Source organism: Pseudorasbora parva, chromosome 12 (assembly GCF_024679245.1).
Source record: "Pseudorasbora parva isolate DD20220531a chromosome 12, ASM2467924v1, whole genome shotgun sequence".
NCBI lineage: Eukaryota > Metazoa > Chordata > Actinopteri > Cypriniformes > Gobionidae > Pseudorasbora > Pseudorasbora parva.
The window spans coordinates 40,904,543-40,921,070 of record NC_090183.1 but is presented as its reverse complement, the minus strand read 5'-3'; the positions used below and the strand labels follow the sequence as shown (position 1 = coordinate 40,921,070).

General features: G+C 35.0%; 1 protein-coding gene across 1 annotated transcript; it reads right to left on the bottom strand.

Annotated features, from left to right (window-relative positions):
- Positions 1-437: 437 nt before the first annotated feature.
- Positions 438-15,414, bottom strand: sun2 (Sad1 and UNC84 domain containing 2). The gene is made up of 18 exons (XM_067460308.1): positions 15,103-15,414; positions 10,268-10,388; positions 10,058-10,179; positions 8,217-8,294; positions 8,073-8,132; positions 7,887-7,980; positions 6,811-6,872; positions 6,537-6,637; positions 5,832-5,897; positions 5,462-5,509; positions 5,238-5,281; positions 5,014-5,131; positions 4,703-4,921; positions 4,517-4,601; positions 3,689-3,804; positions 3,427-3,594; positions 3,253-3,342; positions 438-1,733 (listed from the first exon to the last, which is right to left on the bottom strand). The coding sequence occupies exons 2-18, from the start codon at positions 10,384-10,386 to the stop codon at positions 1,620-1,622; spliced, it is 1,704 nt and encodes a 567-aa protein (XP_067316409.1). The 5' UTR covers positions 10,387-10,388; positions 15,103-15,414; the 3' UTR covers positions 438-1,619.
- Between the last annotated feature and the right edge of the window lie 1,114 nt (positions 15,415-16,528).

Below are 16,528 nucleotides of genomic sequence, written 5' to 3'. Positions count from 1 at the left end.
CGTCTATGGCAAGTCCCCAGAAAGATAGCGCACCAGACGTGTGTGTGTGTGTGTAGCTGTAGTTAGCAATTGCTTAATTTTTTCAGAAAAATACCTTCCTTAACCTAGTTTAGATTTGTTTTTCCTTTGTTTCAAGAAAAGTAATATTTTTTAGTAATATTTTCCTCATATTTTGATCATTTAATCAAACAGGATCATAAAAAATGTAAAAAGTGCACGGCAGGTAGCATTTAAATTAAAATAGGTCAAGGTCTAAAATATGTTGTTGAATTGCCTGTGTATAAAACCATGCAAATGATTTGGCAGATGTTTAGCCATGAATTATTAAATGAAGCGTGGAGAGATCATTGCAGTGCTACACATACAGGCGTGCATGGACATTTCTCATGAGTGTAATTCTTGAACTCATGCATTAATATTCGCATTCACACAATATCATGTACCATCTCAAGTTTATTAAAAAAAATTAAAATAACTTTTTCTTACAAAATGTGACAGAAACTTTGTAAACTTTGCCAAATTAACATCAGCTCTATTAAGCTTGATGAGAAATGTGGAAGGATGCCAAAATAAAATAATAAATCAAATAAAACAATGCACATATTTATACAATATATTAAGTGTGCATTCGAGAACTGCATCATCAAGCACATATATACACACAGAGGACAAGAGCGTTCAAGAGCACTTTGGTTTGAAAACCCAAAACCTGAGTTTGACTCCACACCTCCCCCGTCCCGCAGAGGAGACATACACCATCTGACATTACTAGTACCCATGTGTACTCATCACCCAGGGAGGAAAATAACGTCTGAGGGACATCTGACCTGCTGCTCCAAGGAAACAGCACTGTTACATAAGGACATACTGTATCTAAACAATCAAATATTATAAGCTTCTTAAGAGTTATATGGTTCGACAACGTGAATAAACACATTTCAGAACCATCTATCATTACACAACACAATACTGAGGATAAAACACATGTAAATGGCAGAGCAAAACACAAATGCTGCTTTATGGTTAATTCTAACTAAGCATGACACTTTTTATCCTTCATTCAGCTTTATAAACCATATTTACTGTTATAAATGACTTAAAGGGACAGTTCACCCCAAAATGTAAATTCTGTTTGACGTTGGCAAACAAACAGTTGATAGTCCTCATAGACTTCATACTATGAAAGTCAATTGGGTCCATCAACTCTTTTGTTACCTACGTTCAAAAACCTGTTTTTTTCATACAGGTTTGGAAAAACTTGAGGTTGAGTAAATGATGACTTTAGTTTGACTTTAAAAACTTTTGTTTTTGAAGGGGGACTGTCCCTTTAAGCCTGGCTTTCCTACATAAAAAAATCACATCAGTTAATTCAAAACTGTAAAAACAACAAAAATCTCCTATCAGCACTGGAATGCAAAATGACATTTTTTTCTTGAGAGTAAACAATCTACATTCTGATATCAGTCAAAAGGTCATGTGCGCTTTTTGGTATTTGTTCATTAGGAAGCGTTCTGATTCTTCTTCTTTTTTAAGAGTCCAGTGCATTTGAGCGTTACATTTTTTTCATAAGTAAGCCAAAACTAAAGAGAGAGTGCATGATGTCAGATCCTCTTGGGCTCTCAGAGGATTGAAGGTTCTCCGTGAACTCTGAAGCGATACACACAGGTGTATTCCAGATGACCCCAGTTGCTTAAGACCCTCAGCTCGGCCATGCTATAGATGTCTGAGACTTCCTACAGGCCAGAAAACAGGAAGATGTTAAGAATGGATCGCACAAAAACATATCTAGGTCATACTTTAGCCCCCCACCCAAAAAAATACAAACTGTTGATAACGCTTTAGTTTAGGCTTCAGTTCTCATTATTAACTAGTTGGTTATTATCATGCATATTACTATGATATTGACTGCATATTAGAACTTATAAAGCACATATTAATGTCTTATTGTGCATCAAATTCTACATCCCTTAATTAAAGCTACACTGTGTAACTTTTTTAGTTTATTCTTAGCTAAAAACACTTAGTTCTTTCAAAAATATATGTGCTCATTAATGTATATTTACTACTTTCAAATAATTAAGTATTCTCACAAGTTTATGATATTCCATTGAAAATACATACGGGTGAGGGGTTCGAATGCCAGTCGCCATGTTGCCCCTCCATCTTGAAAGTACATTAGCCAAAGAGGGACATGCCCATAAATTCAAGCTTCGCTTTTTGCTTTTTAACACTCGATGGCACTCATGAACGAGGTCGAACTGGAAGCCACGTTAATCTTGGACTAAATCGGCCACCGTAGAAGTTAAAACGAAATCGGAATTGAGAGGAACAGAAACGAATAATCACTGGATGGTCATATACCTTTACACCGCTAGATGGGGGAAAATATCACACAGTGTAGCTTTAATCTACCCAATACCTAAACTTAACAACTATCTTACCAACTATTAATAAGCAGTAATTATTGTTCATAGTTGGTTAACAATGAGAATTGGACCCTAATCTAAAGTGTGACCATATTTTTATATAAATAAATGTATAATTGATATAATATATTTTATATATGGATAAATATACCTGATAATCCTATCAGGATTTTTGTGATTAATACATTGTGTCCAGACATTTTATTATTGTCAATAGTGATTCAATAGTGCGTTATAAATTAAATCTATTATTCTTCTTATTATTATTATTATTAATTAGTATTTTATTCAGCGATGATGCAATACATTTCTATCTCAAATAAATGCAGTTTTTTTTACTTTCTTATTCATCCTAATTAAATGTATCACAATTTCCACTAAAATATTAAGCAGCACAACTGTTTTCAACATTCATAATAATCATAAATCTTTATTGAGCATCAAATCATCAAATTAGAATGATTTCTTAAGGATCATGTGACACTGAGTAATGAAAAATCAGCTTTGCGTCACAGAAAAATTACATTTGAAAATATATTCAAATAGAAAACAGTTATTTTAAAATATAATACTATTTCACAGTGTTACTGTTTTACTGTGTTTTTGATCAAATATAATCAAAAATCTGAAGAGAAAAAAAAACCTTATACAAATCTTACTGACGCTAAACTACAGAGCCCCTAAAGGGACACAAGATCAATAAACCCTTTATTAGGCCCCTTTGTTAGATTTAACGCATCCTTACAGGTGCGCGCAAAACAATTCCACTGTACACATACTACCATGATATGATGATGATAAATACTCAATTGTATTTTTGACTCACCGGAAGCTTGAAGGTCTGAATGGGCTCTCCGTCCTGGTCGTACATAAATGTCCCAAGCAACGTTCCGTCTTCAGTCTCATTAGACATACCCTGAACACAGAACAGGCAAGGAATCTCAATGCTGTTGTTTTATCACTCTTATGAAGAGGAAAAAAAGTTGGAATATTGGCTCACGTAGACAGCAAAATCCTTGGGCGCGCTGTCGATGCGTCCCGTTGGCGAGAGCTCTTTGGGAAGGTGTTCAAGTGATACGTGGGTGATTCTTACTGAGTACGACAGTGCGATCACCAGGAAACCCTGGGAGCCTTGGAAGGCCCAACACTTCCCGGGATACAGCTCTGGCTACAACACACACACACACACAGGTGCTTAGACAGTCAGATGTGTTCAATTGCAGGTGGACAGTATTTGTGTGATCTGAGGGTTTCTGGGTTACCTGTATAACAGTACGAGGGCTTTCAGAATGATACCAGAGAGGAATGCCGAATAAACTCAGACACGCGGATCTGGTCTTATACGTCTCAGAGCAACGAGTGTTTAACACACTGGCACCTACACAAAAACACACACTGAAAATTGTACAGTACGGTAAAGATTGTTGAATGTTTATGAAAGACATCTCTTATGCTCACCGAGGCTGAGATTATTTGATCAAAAATACAGTAAAAACTGTAATATTGTGAATAATTATTACAATTTCAATTAGTCATTTATTTATTCCTGTAAGGGAAAACTGATTTTTTTCAGCATCATTCCTGAAATCTTCAGTGTCACATAATCATTCAGAAATCATTGTAATATGCTGATTTGATGCTCAAGAAACATTTATGATTATTATCAATGTTGAAAACAGTTGTGCTGCTTAATATTTTTTCAGGATTATAACATTATAATTTTTTTCAATTGAATGCATCCTTGCTAAATAAAAGATACGAACATCTCTGACACCAAACTTGTCAACTTGATAGTGTATATAAATATATAAATAACAAAACAAAAAATGTGAAAGTGCTGAAAATTCAGCTTTGCCAGCAAAGAACAATTTAATTTCCAAAATATATTCAAATAGAAAAGTTATTTTAAGTTTTATTAATATTTGACAATATTACTGTTTTTTATTGTTGTTTTTTTACTTAAGCTTAAGAGTCTTTTTTCAAAAATATTAAATGTTAAACCCAACAGTAATGTTTGGAAGTAGTGTTTGTGCATTAATTTAAAAGTATAATATACTCAATAAACAAGTTTTCATGCAGGACATTTGTACCAGAAGATTCCAAGGCATAGTCCGCCAATCCAATCCCATCCGCCCTGTACAGACTAATTGCCCTGTGGACGATTCCTTTCACATCCTGTCAGGAAAATAAAAAATGCATTAAAAGGCATCATGATCCTCATGTAAACTTCAGACTGCGATAAAAACGTCTGAATTTGTTCTCTCTCAGACACACACTTGTATAGTGGCAGCTCCGGCTCCTTCCTGTTGCAGCGTCTCTCCCACAGTCCTCCAGACATCTCTGCTGCTCTCTTTCTCGTGCGCTAGTTTGTCTAGTATCCTTTTCTCCAGTTCCTCTAGCGCCCTCTGCAGCTCAGGACGGAGCACTATAGTTGATTCCAACGAGCTTGGATCTTTCAGGTTTGTTATTAGCCAATCGGATAGCTCTGCTCTCAGCTGCAGAAGAAATGACAAGAATACTTGATTCATTTAATTTCATTGCAAATCTTACCTCTGAATTTAAATGAGCTAAAATCGCATGTCCTTACATTGGTGTTGAGAGTGTCATGTGCATCAACTCTTTCCTTGAGGAGGTCTTGAGCTGACTTAAGATTTGAGAAACTGGACTTCAGGTCAGAAATCTGCTGTCCGTGCTCAGACTCAACACTAGGGAGCATTCAACATCATGTCATCACTGGATCAAATAATGATGCAACAGAAGACTAAACATAAGGTCCACAAAATCAAAGTGAAGAGCTGAGAAGACACTAACTTCCTCATCTGATCATCCATAGACCTCAGATTGGTTTGCAGCATCTAGGAGACAAGCACACACACACGCAAATTAGGTGGGATTACATCATTTCCTGTTTTTATGCTTTGTTGTTATGGCAGAAGAAACAGAGGATGTAGAAAGGAAGATGGATGTTTTACTGTCAGTGGAAATGATATAATTGCTAATACACAGAAAACAATGTAAAAGTTTTGTTTCCTCACCTCAAGTTTTGTATTCTGACTTGCAATCTCCATCTTCAGCAATTCGGTCTGAGATAACGAGTCAAAAAGAAAGAAATTTTGTTTTTTCTGCATTTCTGTCAGCTTGTGGAATTTGGGTTTCATTGCCACTGTCGCCTTTGGCTTTCTTTGACTCTTAATATTCAGCAGTATTATTGATTTGATGCACTGGATGTGACATCTCTGTTTTCTGCAGGGCTGCTTTATTGCTGAACTCATTTCACAATTGATGAACTTTACAGTTATTGAACTGAATCAACAATCATTTTTTTGGAGCTGCTTTAAAGTCTCCCTTTTTAACAGACACTGACATAAATGATTGATATCAGATTTTAATTACCACCAGGCTTACCTGCCTTTCGTACAAACTGGCGAGCTCATCCTTCAAGTCAGAATGTCTGTCATGTTGGAGTTGGTCCTAAAAGAGCAGAAAAAAGCATTTACTTAAAAAATAATACATTTAAAGGCACAATATAAAATATATTTGTATTAAAATATCCAAAAAACACTAGAACATTGTTATATATTTTGCTGACATCAAGATTGCTTTAATCCAGAGAAATTGCAATTTTAACCACAACACAGACCATGTCTGTTCGTCGTCTATCACTGACATTATATAGTCGCGTTACCCTAGATTTCCAAAGACGCTTTAATATATGATGTGTTTTATTAGACAGGTGAGCAACTGTTTGGAGACATTCAAAGACAAAAAAAGGAATCATTGTTCTATAGCTCAACACAGTTAGTCTTAATGTTTAAATCTAGTTTTCCTGATTTACCGCGCGTACCATGTTTTACTATGCTTAATATCGATCTTTCTTATTGCAGTGTGCAACAAGTGTTTTGTGCAAGCATTATAACATAACTTATGCACTCAAATGTATGTAATAAAGAGGGTTACCCCACATACGCATAAGCGGAAGAAGAATCATCGCTCGCCTGCAGCATAATGAATGCTCTATCAAGGCGTCATCAAGCCACTTCTGTTTTAAGTAAGCTACCTCTGGCGAGGTCACTTTTTGAGAACTAAATGAGCTGGAGATGTTCTACTCACATCAGAAGCTGCTCTCACAGGTCCATCCGTGTGTTTAACAGATGAAGTCTTGGAAACATGAGGGGGAGAACGAGAAGCAGACGGGAACCAGTACCATATTCCTGCAACAGGTAATTGCATATTAATGTCTCTATAACTGAAATGATCAGACATGTACACATGCATATTTTCATTACAGCAACATGTGCATAGTCAAAATTTGGATCTTGTGTCATCTTGAAATGCATAGGTTTCGTTTTCAATATTTTAGAGGAGTGTCCATCAGCTGTCTCACCAAAAATGAGAAAGATGAGAAGGAGAACCAGTAGGATAGTCTTTTTCATATCTGCTGTGCATCTACAGAGAAGGACAGAGGATAGGTGATCATGTGTAGAAATTAATCTTCTTAAATATTTCTTTGTGGTATTAAACATTTTTTTTTTTAAATTATATTAAAAGAGAGCAAACCATTCAAATGTTTTAGAGCTGAGCGTACCCAGAAATAAATAAATGAACTTCATTAATTTACGTTTAAAACATTTCCAAGACTTTTCCAGGCATGGAAATCCCAATTCTCTGCTATTATAGGTAGGGATGGGTACAAAAACCCGGTATTAAATGAGCACAATTAAATCAGTACAGCTGTTGATACTGGAGAAATTAAGAAAATGTACTTACTATTTTTTATTACTATATAGACGTTATCTTGCAAATAAAATCTATTTTGCCAATTATTCTACTTATACTTGTTTCTATATGTGATCATATTAAACCATTTGTCTGTGATGCATTTTTGCTATTCGCAATGTAGTAGAGAGAGCGCTTTCTCATGTGGAGCTACAGCGTGCACAACACGAAAGCCCTGCTTAATGAGTGACGATGGCCAAGAGAACTAAACAAAACTTTAGCCTGGTTACACTTGCCTGTCAAATTAATCTAATTTGGCTTCCAAGTATTATTAAAATAAGATGCGAGGTACCGTAAAACTATTAAAAACTAGCCGTGTTCTGTCTAGCATAACTTCCTTCCTTTCAAAGCAGTGCGCTGTCATTTCACCCTAAGCCCAAACTTAACATTCAGGACAATCTGTTGCTAAATAGTTGGAAGGAAATATGATATTATTAAATATACATTCGGTCTTAAAGGGGCAGCAGTTTAATTAACCTGTTGACGATTAAAAACCTTAACAATACCCATCCCTAAGTATAAGGTTATGAGCTATGTGAAAAAAACTGCAGCTACTGAAATAAAGATTCTTATGAAGGAGAATCTGGAAGTGCATGAAAGATACAGCAAATTATTGCATAAATATTATACATATTTGTAGGTTCACATATTTAATATAATCACGACACACACAGAGCACTGTACCTGCTGAGCAGAAACACATTGATCAGAGACAGCCTCGAGGTGAAGCTATACCACGCAGTGCCCAGCCACCAGTACAACATAACCAGAGCTTGAGCTGGAACACACACATGAGCGCATGACTACTGCATGGGGAAAAGTCTGATTGGTCATGTTAGTGGGTGAAGGGAGAGTTTATACATGTAATACCTGGAGAGTGAAACACATCCCAAATCCCAAAGTCTGGTTCTGCTACAGACTGGGTAAAACCTAGAAAAAAGGAAACATTTTTTTAAATAAAAAAGGACCAGCATGGCCAAGCAACAGCTGCATTTTTCTGCAATTTACACTTACTGGAGTTTGATTTTATTGGTTGTTCGTAATGCTCCTCAGCCGAGGAATATCCAGAGGAGAATCCAGCAATGGGCATGCCTGAAACCCAAACCCCCCCAAAAGTATGACTTTATGAAATAACAAAACTTCAACATTTGTAAGTGATATATCTACGATTATATATTTTAAGGAACTATTTTAATATTTCAATTCATATATAATATATATAACTTACTCATACATAAAATATTTTTTGTTTATATATGTATACAGTGAGGAAAATAAGTATTTGAACTCATCATTCTACCAAATATTAACATTGATTTTCTCAGGGGTTCAAATACTTTTTTGCAGCTGTATCATACAAATAAATAGTTAAACTAGATTCAAAAGTTTGATGACAAACTTTAAGTTGGCTTGGAAGAGAGTTGATCAGAAAGTTTGAAAAGGTTTAAAATAGTTTGATAAGTTTAAAGTTTGAAATAGTTTAATAAGTTTAAAGTTTAAAATAGTTTGATAAGTTTAAAGTTTAAAATAGTTTAATAAGTTTAAAGTTTAAAATAGTTTAATAAGTTTAAAGTTTAAAATAGTTTGATAAGTTTAAAGTTTAAAATAGTTTGATAAGTTTAAAGTTTGAAATAGTTTGAGTTTTGATAGCTAGATAGATAGATAGATGGATGGATGGATGGATGGATGGATGGATGGATGGATAGATAGATAGATAGATAGATAGATAGATAGATAGATAGATAGATAGATAGATAGATAGATAGATAGATAGATAGATAGATAGATAGATAGATAGATAGATAGATAGATAGATAGATGAGTTTAAATGAGAGATAGATGAGTTTAAATTAGAGATAGATGAATTTAAATGAGAGATAGATGAGTTTAAATGAGAGATAGATGAGTTTAAATGAGAGAGATGAGTTAAATGAGAGATAGATGAGTTTAAATGATAGATAGATAAATGAGTTTAAATGATAGATAGATGAGTTTAAATGATAGATAGATAAATGAGTTTAAATGAGAGATAGATGAGTTTAAATGAGAGATAGACGAGTTTAAATGATAGATAGATGAGTTTAAATGAGAGATAGATGAGAGAGAGAGAGAGAGAGAGAGAGAGAGAGAGAGAGAGAGAGAGAGAGAGAGAGAGAGAGAGAGAGAGAGAGAGAGAGAGAGAGAGAGAGAGAGAGAGAGAGATGAGTTAAATGAGTGACAGTAGTTTCTAGAATGTCAGTTTGAGTGAGTCTGAGCTTCAGTGTTTACATTTGAAGTTTTGTCAGTTGGTCAGTTTGAACAGTCTTGGCTCATCTGAACATTCCGTCAATGAAAGTCAATGGGATTTTTCCGAGTTTAATTCTTAGTTTTTAGGAGAACAGTGAGTCCGATCAGTCTGAAAAGATATAGCAACTCGAGTCAGAACAGTCTGAGAGTCTGAGCCGAGTTTGGAGTTTGAGGAGTTAAAGCTCTAGGAGGAGTTTGAGTTGCAAATTTAGTCTCAGAAGAAGAATAATAATAAGTTTATTAAGAATATCAGTAAGTTGGCTCTTCCAAGCCAACTTAATAATCATACATTGTGATTTCTGGATTTTTTTTTAGATTATGTCTCTCACAGTGGACATGCACCTATGATGAAAATTTCAGACCCCTCCATGATTTCCAAGTGGGAGAACTTGCAAAATAGCAGGGTGTTCAAATACTTATTTTCCTCACTGTATATACATATTCATATTTTTAATATTATATTATTTATAGTAGATTACATATATCATACTGAAGACTGGAGTAATGGCTGATAAAAATTCAGCTTTGCATCACAGAAATAAGTAATATTATTGTATGCAGATGCTAACCATTCTTGTTTTCAGTGAGGTCACTGCGCAGCCCAGTGTGTATCTGAGTCACGCTGCTCGCACGACTGGAATTGCGGGAAACACTGCCTGTGCTCTTGCGACTGGTCCTCTTCTTGAAGATCCTGCAGGAAGGCATCTGTATCAGGTTCACTGCTGTAAATGCAAACTATCTATTTGATGTAGCGAGGGCTCGAGCACATGCAAACACACCTGGTTGGGCTCTCTTTGTAAGAGATGTGGCCAGTGGATCCAGTGGAGCTAGTGCTGGCAGCGTCATCATCAGGAAAGGATGTCCCTTTGGACACTAACCTTGTGCTTCGCCTTGACATTTCTATAGAACACATAAATACAGTATATAGATTGTGTAAAAAGTGCTTTAACTTATTAGTGGTGACTGATCACTCAAACATCACTATGACTTTGTAGTACTGCCTGTATTTAAGTCCCTAGATATGTCCCCTCTTTATTATTACATTTACTCATTAGCAAACACCTACTGTCTTACGAAAAAAAAAAACACTGTGAATGTGAAAAGCATCACAATAAATGTGACATTTAATATTCCACAGCTTCTCGCTGCAGTTTCAGTGCAGTCTGATACTGATCTTTGTGTAATTCCTAATCTCAAGCGGCAGGCTCATCCCGTGCAGGGTGACGCAGCTTTTAGCAGCAGATTATCTGAAGCAGAGCACGTGGAGCAAATTCCCAAACCAAGAACCTCCAGTTCCCCTTCAATCAGTTACATTAAGTCCCTTAAGTTAGATAATTGTGGTTAATCTCAACAACAGACTGCATTTTACAATTTAATTAGCTAGGAATCCACACTTATGTGCGAATGGAGTAATACAAACCAGGGCTCTACGCTTACTTTTTTCTTGAGGAGCACTTGTGCTCCTAATTAAAAAAATTTAGGAGCACAGTCAAAAATTTAGGAGCACATTCTAATCCATCAAACACATTCCAATTATATCTTTCCCATTACAGGACAATATTTGTCCTTTAATGTCCAGGGTCATTTTTACCATTATAAGAGCAATGTTTTCTAATCTTATTAAATGTATGTATGTATATATAAATTATGTATGAATGTTTTACATATAAGTTTTTGAATTTAGAAATATGTACAAATTAAACTTTAAAAGTTTAATATTTTAAATAAAAAGTCCATGCAAAGTATAAATATGAAAATAAAACCGCCAGTAGGTGGCGGCAAGTCATTCAGTCAATAGTTCAAAACACAAGATTCATTTGAATCGAATCGCTTGGAGATGCGAATCGGTTCTGGTGAGGCTTTGATTTTCACAAATAGACAGTGTTGTGGCTAAAACGTTGTTACTTAATATCAACTAGTCTATTTTATTTTTGTACGAGATCAGTATCACACATGCAATCATGCCAATACTCGGAGCTATAGCAAGCCGTAACTTTTGGCGCTCTGGCGCTTCATAAACAGAACCGCATGTGTCTCGCGGAAGAACATTGCAGCTGGATCTACTTCTCTCTGTTTGTGGTGAGTCACGCAGATATTGTGCTAATCCGCAGCGGGAATAACTTATTTTGTGTGTACAGTGATTTAGAATAAGACAAAACCCCGGTTTGGAAAAAATCTTCATGATATTCTTGCTCATTATATACATTTAGTATTTTTTTAAACAGCATGTGTGATAAAGATTAACTCAAGGGCTTTTGTAAATGTATTATTAATACATTATTGTTTGATTGCATTTATGCCCCAAGCATCAACTAATTTTTGAGCGTGTTTATGATAATCCAAATGTGGCATTTCCAGTTCATTTTGATTTGGCTGCAAATCAACAGCGCGAGGCGTCTGGTAAAGTGCGCATGGCTGTGTCACACACGTTTCACTTTGTAAACAATTTTTTTTTGTAAGTGTAGTCCGTCGCACACATTTTTGCACTTCTTCTGCTGACTGAAGGCATGAAAAGCAGTTGATTGCAGTAGGAAACGTAGCCTATCAGTTTCTCAGTGTTGATTCACTCAGTGTTGTAGTTTTTATTCTGATTGTATTACACATCCATTCATGAGAATCGATCGGGTCACTCGCACCGGTGCGCCTAAATATTTTTTCACAGTCGCACACAGTAATTTTTAGGCGTAAATGCGCCCAAAATGGGCGTTATGTAGAGCCCTGCAAACACTCCTTCGGTGCTCCTGTCGCTTATTTTTTTTCATGAGCATGTGTGATTTGTAATGAAAGCACCTATTCTTTCAACCCCCTACAAATCCTTAATCCTGATTCAGCTAATACTCTCGAGCAGCCTTAAAATCATGCCTGCACACAATGTAAGAGGAAAACAATAAGATGAGACAAGACGCAAAGTACTGTATAACCAAGTTTACACAGCATCTCTGTCAGGTTATTTTTTATAAAAGAAAACTGAAACTAGGACTAAAACGACATTTTCGTAAAACATTTTCGAATAAAATAAATATTTCATAATCTGACATGTGGCTGTTTAGGGAAATGCCTGATGATGGCGCTTATAAAATGGTTAGATCCAGTCCTTGATTCTGATTGGTCAATAGCTGTGTTTTATTCACCATAAACCCAACGGTTCTGTGTATCACTACACAACACTCTTAGCAACGTAAACATATGTTTGTCATTGATATTGTTCGTTAAAGAGATTGAGTGAATGAGTGTATTACCGGCATTTAGATATCACATTTTCCTTCAGGTCAGTCCTATATTCATAATAACACATCTTTATTAATGTCCACTGCAATTTGTTGCATTGATACATATGTTTTGGATTTAATATTTGTATTAAGTGGTAAACGTTTTATAAAAGCAATAAGCCCTATGAAGCTGTGGTTTACAGTGAATATGTCACAGCTACGGGGCGTTGTTGGGCACAACGTGGAGCGCTTATTGCTTTATTTAAAGCTGCAGTCCGTAAATGTTGCCTCTTTGTCGCCATCTCTGTTTGAAATCTCCAATTGCAGTTATTTGTGGAATTATTATCTTTATGTGGGCTGTGCATCAGCATGGCTCCTCAGCACGGATGAATCTATTCATTCAGTGCATTGGTGTGGATACTGTACTTCAGAATCACAGATTCTACGTCTTGGACTATATCTTAAATCTAATGATCGCTTAGCTCATATCACATCAGACTGTGCTAATTATTATTGTTATAGTTTGTTCTCAAATTGTTAATGTTAACACAATCAGCATTGTGTGACTACGTGTATTTAGTGTGTATTAGCATTACCTGTAGATTTCAATTTCCCTACAGTCTAATCTTTAGCTTTTGACTATGGGTGAATCTCCAGTTGTCACTGATGATTGTTATTTGGTCCTTTCTGGATTACAACCCGCCATCAAAATGATAAATTTAATTATTCCAGCTGCTGTGACAAAAGGCTATAAATGATCCACCACCTGCAGCATCCTCATATGATATAGCCTACTAGTTGAACTCCTGCTTTATGTATACAGACATGACGTAATGACGCAAAGACGAATGGTGCCAAGCTCGAATTTCCTGTGGAAATCAACCAGTACCACTCAAATTATAACACATTATTACAAGCTTATTGTTGTGAATTGGGCTAGAGTTAGGAGATCATTTTTAATACTGGCTGGTTATGTACTTGCTCAAAAATAGATTTTGGATTATTTTTAACCAAAAAATGTTACGGACTGCAGTTTTAACTTGAGCGCAACATTTTATAATGATGTTTCATGAGAAAGACGCAGGTGCAACAGCAAAATAAATCCATCAAGCGCAAGACACACACAAAGTACATATACACTTCATTATTTAATCACACTGGCTTCACCGCAAGGTTGAACTGTTTCAATCTTGATGTACCAGTGGTACACTGTACAGATGAAAAACGTAAACTAGGCATGTTTAACAAGACTTAATCTTTAATATGAATGAGTTTTTATCTTAATCTCAAACCATTATTGTATTTATTATGATATCTGGACAAGAGTTAACTGCAAACTGTACATTAAACGTCTGAAATTAGATGTCTTGTTTTGGTCTACACTGACAGTGTTTTGTTAAACCATAATTGGCTTACTAAAACTAAAACTAAATGTCTAAAAGCAAAATAGAAATGTGTTCACAAAATAAAAACTAACCTAAAACTAACAAAAGCATTAATGAAACTAACCAAAACTAAGCTGAAATTTATAGCAAAATTGAAAAGGATGTTGCATTTTAAATTATTAAAATAAAAACTAATTTAAAAATGCAAAATGCATTTCAATGGCAAAATAGATGCAATCTTTAGATGATTCATTAAAACTTAAGTAAATGGCACTTCAAGTGTTGAAGTGTTGTTTGATGCAACACGTCCAGTGCTTTAAAACTAAATCCTGTGGTCTTTAGCTAATAATCCCTCAAACGGCTATTTTAACCTGGCAATGTTTTCTCAACAGTTCTGCTATATATATATATATATATATATATATATATATATATATATATATATATATATATATATATATATATATATATATATATATATATTACTACAGACATTTTGGCCAATAACCATTTTTATGTTAAATAATCATATGTTTATTATATTATATTATACATTCATGCATTCGTTTATACGAATGCCCATGCATATACAAACATCCTGCTTATACTGTGGTAATGATTTGGTATTCACAGTGAGTTTCCTTTTATGAGAGTTTGGCGGTTCTCTTTATTTGCGCCAATTTCAACCACAAAGGAAGGTTTCTTGGTAAAACGGGGTCATTCTGTATCATTTCCTTGACGTGGATTAAAATTAACTTTTTCTTTGACGGAATAGCACATAGTTCTTTGATGAATAATAATAATAAAAACTTCCCAAATGAGAATACAACTGCACATTAAGTACGTTAGCTATAACAGCTTGGAAATTAGTAACGTTATTTAGTAGCGCGTTTCCTCTGAAATGCTCCCTTAGCATCATTTCTACGGCTCGTTATGTCACTTACAGTTCCATAAGCACGCAAATGGACGACACTTTTGAAAACGTAAATTAGCGTTCATACACACTCGTGGTTGTCTCACCTTCTCAGTGGGTCTCCAGGAAGACATGCAGCCTGTCAAAACCTGCCAAAGTGCGAACCGCTCATCCGAAACGGCTCCACAATAACGGAATAGCGAAAGATACGTCGTATACGGGAAAGATAAAGTGCACGTTATGTGGCTTATAACGGATTCGAAAGCGACACGATAAGATGCTGTGAGGACGGAAGAGCTCTTCTTATCAGGAAGGGTCTTTTGACAGTTGTCAGCGCGGGTGCTCCACCTCTCGACGTCGTTTCGGGTTGTTTATAGAAAGATGAGGTAGACATTTACAGACCGCTACTGTTCAGCCACGGTGCGCCATCTTGTGGCGAAGGCGAACAAACGTAGTTACGTAGAAAATATAGCCCATCAAAGTGAGCTCTAGTGTTTCACATTCGCAGCACAATCCCTTTACCTAACGTTACTTTTTGTTTGTTCAAATTGCTTTAAAAAATATATATATTTATGTTGAAGTCAAACTTACCTTCTCGAACAGGTGACTTTACGTAACCGCACGAACGGTTTATGTGCGAAAATTCAGAAGTAAATAATAGACAAAACAACGTCACTTCGCTAGATAGATGGATAGATCAACAAGCTTACCCTTCTGTCGCCATTGAGTCATCTTTGACTTTTTAATAGCCTGTATAGGTTATTTGTTATTTAATTATTTAAATATACCCATTATATTTATTATTTAAATATACCCATTTGGTATATTTTAGGCTTGCCTACAGCCTATATATTATTTTTGTATGTTTGGTAACACTCTTTATCTCATTTGTTAACATAGCTAACATGAATGAGCAATAGCAGCAGTTATAGCAATTCATAATGTAGGCCTAGCCTAATAACTGCACATAATGCAAAAATTGCACAAAATGTAATATTTAAGTATTATTATATAATGTAAGTATTACATTATTATTTTAATAAAATGTTCATTATTTTCTTCAAAAATATTTTTTTACATTATGAGAAATTTATGACACCATAAACTCACCAAACGTGTCATATTGTCATAATTGTAATTGCTATTTTTATCATTATATATAGCCTATATATAAGATATAAGATTTGTCACCTGCAAAATGCAACAGATTTAAACGTAATGCAATTATTTTTTTAGTAATAGGCATATTATTATTATTTTATGGATTAAATAAGACATTGAAATTCCATCACAGTGCATTTTAAAACTGTAGGCCTACATTTTTAAATGAACCTGTCTTATAACCTGCCTACAAAGCCCAGCAGATTACCTTTACATTTTAGCCTACATTTTAAGAAAATTATTAGGCTACATGCATATTTTATTACGATAACAATGTAGACTAATAGCCTTTATTACATAATGTGTGCAGTAATTGAGTTGCTACAGCATTTAACTATCCACTTTGCTAATGTTAGTTAATAAAAATGTTCA